Below are 7,962 nucleotides of genomic sequence, written 5' to 3' on the forward strand. Positions count from 1 at the left end.
GTCTTTTTTTGTTTTTTTGCCTGTTGTTTTTTTACATAGCGAGCAGTATAGATCGATGGAATTTCAGTTCCACATAACATTGTATATATGTCATGCGTACATTATTTATACTACTTGAAATTTTGGACCCGCGTGACGGATTTCATTGCAAAGCACGAACGAGTGTCTGTATTTTAAGTTGTTTAATGGTCTCGAGATTAAGACAGTGTTACTCTCTCTCTCTCTCTCTCTCTCTCTCGACCATTAAACCACACAGTCAAGATGTACATAGACATCGCTAGCCTGGAGGTCGGGTGTTCGATCCCTGTATTGACCGAGAGAGTTCTTCGACATTTTCCGACGTGGTTTCCCCTTGTCAGTGGTGCAGAACAAAGGGCCTGACAAGGACAGCTGTCTAGTCCTTCGGATGAGACGAAAAACCGAGGTCCCGTGTATACATTGGAATGCACGTAAAATATCCCTTTGCAGTTGGAATTCGATATAAGAGTAGCTAGGCCATTGTACCGCTGCGTGGGCCAAGATTAACTCATAGCACACTGTATGACGTATGCCCGTCTTCATTAGCCCAGTATAGGAGCAGAACAGTAGGATGTTAAACCTTGTTCCATTTCATTTCATTTCATTTCACTTATTTAATGCAAGTTATAATTACAGTGGTCTATCGTTGTTTAATTTTTCAGCTATTAAGTTAGATAACAGCACCATAAAAGGATATATGTATGGATCATTGATGGATGGATTTGAAGACAGTGATGGCTACACATTGAAATCTGGTTTACACAACGTGGATTTTGAAAATGAACAAGTAAGAACTCAAAGAGATTCTGCGGATTATTTGAGCAGAGTCAGTAAAAATAATGCCTTATTAAAAGGTTATCCTGGACCAGTCGGAAGTGAATCGGGTGTTGTTCCCCACCTCAGTCAGAATGATATTTATTATGGTCAATTCCCAGATGACTTTAAATGGGGAGTCGGAAGTGCAGCTTACCAGATAGATGGAACACCTAGTGGTAAGTACAGTTAAACTTAGTAATCCTCAGCTTAGTATTCAGGAAAACCCAATTTATATGGTACCCAGCTTCGTCCCCTAATCTAATATTGTGCAAATTGGAAAGGCTCCATCTGCGGGAGCACCTTCAAACAACAACAACGTGTTCGCTGATTTATTCAGCAGATATCTATTCCGCAGATATCATAGTAGACAGCATGTCTTGCATTATTGCTGGCCCATTGGTCCATGTATGATCTTTGGTACCTCGGGCCCATGCATCTTCCTCCAGACCACGGATTTAGGTTCGTACAACACCAATTAACATCACAGCTTATGTTTGTGTCAACATCTTAACGAATTGTGGATAATGTCTTTTCGTTGGTATTCCAACCTCATTTTTCCCGATAATGGTGACAATTTTATTAATAAACCAAAAAAAACCACCATATATGATTTTTTATTTTTTAGGACGAGATAAAAGTATCCACACAGATACTTCAGCCAGCACTAGTGACCAGTATTACAAACAAGATGTACAACTTATAAAACGTTTAGGGGTAAATATTTTTATATTTGAATAAAACACCAATACATATCGCAATGTTTGGGAGAAGGTGTCATATTTCTTAGATTTCGTTGAGGCTAGTGCTTCTTCAGTAGGCTTCGCGGCGCTCATTGCTCTTGGATTATATTTTATGATGCTCAGTGCTCACGGTTCGTACAGTAGATTGCATAATGCTTACTGTGGCGTGTTGCTCTGTCCTCGTTGGGTACATTTCGTGGTGCTTACGGCTTCTAGAGTAGATGTCGTGTTGGTCAGCCCTCGTGCAGTTGATTGCGTGGTGCCTGCTGCTTCTGAAGTAGTGGTGGTGCCTGCTGCCATTGGAGTAGAAGTCGTGTTGCCCTGTCCTAGTGCAGTAGCTTCAGTGATGCTAACTCCCCTAGATATGGATTTAATTACGCACAGAGCTCATGGAGAGGATTAAATGGTGAACGAGTGGTAGATTGCTATTGTATTGAAAGGCCCCTTGGTGACCAAGCAAAGCATTTTATTGAAAGACCCAGCAGAGACTAAGAAATTCATTTTACTGGATGAATCTAATCGCAGTTTGATCAGGATGCCATTACTTGAATCTTATTTTATATTCCTTCAGCTTAAACAATATCGGTTTTCTATCGCCTGGTCAAGAATCTTTCCTGATGGAACCAACGCATCTTTTAGTGAGACAGGGATGGAATATTACAGAAATTTAACGACAGAGCTCATCAATAATCAGATCGAACCAATGGTCACACTCTATCATTGGGACATGCCCCAAGCTCTTAAAGACCAAGGAAGCTGGTTAACAGATGCTACTGTAGACAGGTTCATTGAGTACGCTGATATATGTTTCAAACGACTTGGAGATAAGGTAGATAAATAGTCTTATTTATTTATTTGTTTTTATTCCACAACAATTAATCTTTGTTAGTGTTATTGAATAACTCCTCCCCAGACATTAATCAGAAATAACAGCATTTATTTTGTCCGTTTAGCTATCTGTATCATTGTGGTATACAATATTCCATATATTGTATGTTTCAGGTTAACCACTGGGTTACGTTTTACGATCCTCTGGCTATATCTACATTGTATGTTTCAGGTTAACCACTGGGTTACGTTTTACGATCCTCTGGCTATATCTACACATGGTAAATGTATTGTATGTTTCAGGTTAAACACTGGGTTACGTTTTACGATCCTCTGGCTATATCTACAGATGGTAAATGTATTGTATGTTTCAGGTTAACCACTGGGTTACGTTTTACGATCCTCTGGCTATATCTACATTGTATGTTTCAGGTTAACCACTGGGTTACGTTTTACGATCCTCTGGCTATATCTACAGATGGTAAATGGAACACTGGAGACAGTGTTTATGCGGTTGCCAAACAATTGATATTAGCCCACGCTCGTACTTACCGTCATTACAGCCAGAACTACAAAAACAGTCAACTTGGTAAGCATTTGACCAAATACTGATCTATGATGGATGTCAAAACGGAGGGTATTAATCTATATGTATAGCCAGCGATGGGTGTCCAAAATGAGGAAGGGTATCGCTGTAGATTACCTGTATAACTATTGACGGGAAAGGGTATCACTGTAGACTACATATATAACAATTGACGCAGGGTATCATTAATACGAATAGTATGAAGGTCTGTCTTATATGGCAAGAGCTTACCCAATTCCTTTTCATCTGTTTTTTGTTATTGATATTTCATTTGTGGTAATATTATTCTGATTGATTTATTGTCTTATTTAATCTAACACAGGAAACGTAGGCATCTTTCTAAAGTTTTCGTGGGCGGAACCGTATGCAGCAACTGATCGATCGGATATTGATGCAGCTGAACGCTATATTCAGATGACAAGCGGCTGGTTTGCCCATCCTATATATGTTGATGGAGATTATCCAGAAGAAATGAAGTCAGCGCTCCGAGTCAGCTCGATTTTAAGAAACCGTACAGTCTTACCCAACATCACCACAACTGAAAAAAATATTATAAAAGGTAACGAATGAATAGATCAATCAATCAATCAATCAATCAATCAATCAATCAAGCAAGCAAGCAAATATATAATCTTAAATCCATGGATCGTGATTTGCGTTTTGTCAGACAATTTCTAATAGTAGACTCTAAAATTGCTTATTTAATATTTAATTGAGACAAAAATGTGCTAATCTCAACGATATATAAAGTCGATACTTCATTTAAATAAGTTCATGAAAAGACGACGGTGACTTGTTATAATGTAGACTGTTGCTTAATGTCTTTATAAATACTGAAAGAAATTAAATTATGTTTGGACTGTCCTTCAACTGGCGAGCAAGGGCTTCAAATCTGCAATTGCAATTTGATTTAGTCCTATTTGAATTTGACTAATGTCGTGTAGTAATAATTTCCATTTGTATGATTTCAGGCAGTAGTGATTTTCTTGGAGTGATCTATGACACGACAGTGCGTGTAGAACAGACATATACACATGCCACCAACGAAGTCTATATAAAAGACAGACGACTGGTGGTTGCTGAAGTCAAAACGTGGATGGGGTAAGCTGTTATATTGTTAAGCACAATTAGGGATTTATGTTAATTGCTTCGGAGTATATGTATAACAGGCTTAATAACGATCACAGCACCACGAACGATGGAACTGGCGATACAAATCACCATATTTAAAATAACTCACTGTAACCCAGATATCATTTAATCTTGTGTATCTAGCACTAATTTCTTTCACAGTCGTTTAATATCCAATCTTTGTTTAAAAATTCATAAAAAATTCATTAAAAAATTTATTAAAAAATTCATTAAAAAATAAACAACCCAATTGATTAATGATGTATAATGATTAATTTTTGAACAGTGGTCAGGAAATTAAACACTTGTAAATTGAACACTCATTATGAAAATTAATCAGTCAGCTTTAAACTGGACACAAGTAAAAATTAGATGATTTTTGGTGATTTTAAATGATTTTTATAAATTTTTATACGCCCACATTTTCATGTGGACGTATTATGCCGTCGCCCCTGTCCGTCCGTCCGTCCGTCCGTCCACAATTGTTTGTGGACTCTCTACAGGTCACAATTCTTATCCGATTTCGACGAAACTTGAAATATAGGTGTATCCCCAAAAGATCTCGGCTGCTTTCGATATTGGCATGTATCGGATCGAAACTTCATGGATTATGGCCCCTGTTTGTACGAAAAATCACGTTTTTAGCTTGTGGACCCTATAGAGGTCACAATTTTGATCCGATTTTGTTGAAACTTGAAATGTAAGTTTATAATCCAAAGATCTCAGTTCCTTGCGATATTCGCGCATATCGGACAATAACTTCCTGAATTATAACCCCTGATTGTACGAAAAATCACGTTTTTAGCTTGTGGACCCTATAGAAGTCATAATTTTTATCCGATTTAAAAAAACCGTTCTATTATATCACCGTTACACCCTAAGGATGACTCAGTTCGAATTTCGTGAAAATCGGCCCAAAATTGACAGACAAATTGGCTGCCGTTCATTCAGTTCCTTTCGATATTTGCGCATATCGAATTGTAATTTCCTGAATTATGGCCCTTGATTGTAGGAAAAATCACTTTCTTGTTAGCTTGTTCTCTATCCATCTCTCGAAAATGTGGGCGTATCCTGCCTGGCAGCCGCTGGTTAAACAAAGATTTTATATTAAACGAATGTGAAAGAAATTAGTGCTAGACACTCAAGATTAAATGATACCTGGGTTACAATGTTATTAGTTGTATTTATATTTATCTGTGTTGTTATTTTTGAATTTAGAAGTGATGAATCTGGAATAAGAAAGATGTTGAGCCGGGTAAAGTACCTGTATGATAATCCCAGTGTTTATATCACGGACAGCAGCCTGTCGGGTACACATATACCAAGCGATATGAAATCCAGAATAGACTACTACAGAATTTACACAAATAATATCCTTAAAGGTAACTTAATAGTTCGACAATTATATTAAATTGTTTAGCTTGGTTTCAGTTTCAATACTTCTATTGTATATATGGGAGGGGGGGGGGGGGGGTTGGATGGCCGAATGGTTAGTACGTGCAAGCTACGCTGTATCATACGGTCTGTCATTAAGTCAACTGACGGGGTTTCGAATCCCCGGTTGTACTTGATAAGGAGTAGGGTCATCTGTATAATCTAGTGGGTATTCTCCGGGTCCTCCGGTTTCCTCCTACTGCTAAAGACCCCTACGCGCATGCGAATTATTGAAATAAAATTGAACCATGTGTTAGTTCTGAAATGATCTAGTTTGTGTCTAGTGGACGTTAAAGCCCATCTCTCTCTCCCTCTCTCTCTCTCTCTCTCCTCCCCTCTCCCTCTCTCTCTCTCTCTCTCTCTCCCTCTCTCTATTGTATAGTTAAGAGACACATGTATCAATGTGAACCTTTATGGCCGACCCTATATCCGCTTGAATGTATGCTGTTTGTTGAGACGTACAGTCCTTCCAACGGGAAACATGGATATGCTCTGATGTTTGTTCAGACGATGTTGTGGCTGACATTATTAGGACAGGGCAATGGCTGCTTTAGGGAGAACATTTGGTCGGTGTATATAATACAACGGTTTGCCCCCCCGGGGACATCTTGTGTGTGACTTAATTGCAATTTTGTTTATAGATGTCAATGAGTAAATTAGATTTTATATTTTTGCCACTGATCATGATATTTGAGACAATTTGACCTGTTAGTGTTAGTGTACTGGTCAAGTGATGTTGACGACTTGGTTTTGTTGTTTTTATTTCAGCCTTGAATCTGGATGAGTGTAACATTAAAGGGTTCTCTGTCGGATCTTTGTTGGATGGACCGGATGGAAACGGGAATGGTACCAAATCTTATGGTCTGTATCAAGTTGACTATGCTCATCCCCAACGACAGAGAATTGCAAGAGGTACCGCACATTGGTTTTCACTTCTAGCGATGGAGAACGCTTTTACACCTGGTTACAGCCAGCCTGGAGGTTGGGGAATTGCTCCTAAAAATGTTGACAAGTACCTCAATGATAAATTTCCAGAAGAATTTATGTTTGGTGTGGCAACATCGGCTGCGCAGATAGAAGGAGCCTGGGATGTTGACGGTATGTATCAGATAAAGTTTTAAATACGTCTTTCGGGTGTTCTGTACGTTACAAATTACACAAATAGTGAGGCTAAGAATTCTAACGACCTCTGAATCCCAATTTAGTTTATCAATGGTCTAATTGTAAATGTTTTTGAATATTTGATATTTGGTAATGGTGGCTAAGAATTTAACACTCAAGGTACAGATATGCTTATCGATAAATGGTCCAGCTGTGTTAATGTAAGTTTAAACCCCAGTTATCCCCCTTTATAATAATATTTATAGATGGAGGGGGGGGGAGAAATGGGGTTTTAAGTCCACTCGACACAAACTAGGACTAACATATGGTTCAATTTTATTTCAACAATTCGCTTGTGCGTAGGGGTCTTTAGCAGTGGGAGGAAACCGGAGGAAACCCTACTCCTTGAAACGTACAACTGGGGAATCGAAATCACCCTAGTTGACTCAATGACAGACCTAATGATACAACGCGCACACGCTAGCCACCCAACCCCCTATAGGTAAAGGTGTGAGTATAGTTGATAATTTATAATTATGCTATTTAAAGGTAAAGGTGTGAGTGTCGGTTATAATTTATAATTATGCTATTTTTAGGTAAAGTGGGAGCATATGGGATACATTGGTAATATTATATGTTATTTATAGGTAAAGGGGGAGTATATGGGATACATTTGTAATATATGTTATTTACAGGTAAAGGTGTGAGTATAGGTGATAATTTATAATTATGTTATTTACAGGTAAAGGAGCGAGTATATGGGATACATTTGCTAATGCTGGTAAAACCAAAGATAAATCAACACCTCAGATCGCCTGCGATAGTTACCATAAATATAAACAAGATGTAGCAATACTTAAACAATTAGGGGTAAGATTATTATATAATTATCATAACCAACATTATAAGGGGCATGATTATTATATAATTCTAATGAATATAAACAGAAGCAGAGGTCATATGAGCGGCTTTTGACCCTATGACGTCAGACATTTGATTAACCAATCAGCATTGATGTTTCTAATAGATTACCCACAGTTCAATGCAAAACACGTCTAAAACTCGTCGTAACAGACCGTTTCATTGGCTAATCCCTAACACCATCCAGAACACGTCAATGATAACAACTCTTCCAGATCCTAGTGTAGTAAAGACAGGTAAAGTGAAAATTTTGAACTATAAAAAACGAAACGAAATAGGATCTGTGTTTGAATCAGATTGTGGTTGTTCTAACCAGGTTTCATTAACTGGTATTATGTTTATTTTACCCAGGTTAAATTCTACAGATTCTCTATATCCTGGCCTCGT

At 38.0% G+C, this 7,962-nt stretch overlaps 1 protein-coding gene across 1 annotated transcript in view; it reads left to right on the plus strand.

Annotated features, from left to right (window-relative positions):
• Nucleotides 1-2,639, plus strand: part of LOC126825226 (lactase/phlorizin hydrolase) — a 13,825-nt gene extending 11,186 nt beyond the window's left edge. The window contains exons 8-11 of the mRNA XM_056101983.1: nt 681-1,010; nt 1,460-1,548; nt 2,146-2,403; nt 2,577-2,639. Of these exons, the coding sequence (XP_055957958.1) occupies nt 681-1,010; nt 1,460-1,548; nt 2,146-2,403; nt 2,577-2,639 (740 nt within the window). The remainder of the gene's footprint in view (nt 1-680; nt 1,011-1,459; nt 1,549-2,145; nt 2,404-2,576) is intronic.
• Nucleotides 2,640-7,962: the final 5,323 nt, after the last annotated feature.

The sequence above is a fragment of the Patella vulgata genome, chromosome 6, assembly GCF_932274485.2.
Source record: "Patella vulgata chromosome 6, xgPatVulg1.2, whole genome shotgun sequence".
NCBI lineage: Eukaryota > Metazoa > Mollusca > Gastropoda > Patellidae > Patella > Patella vulgata.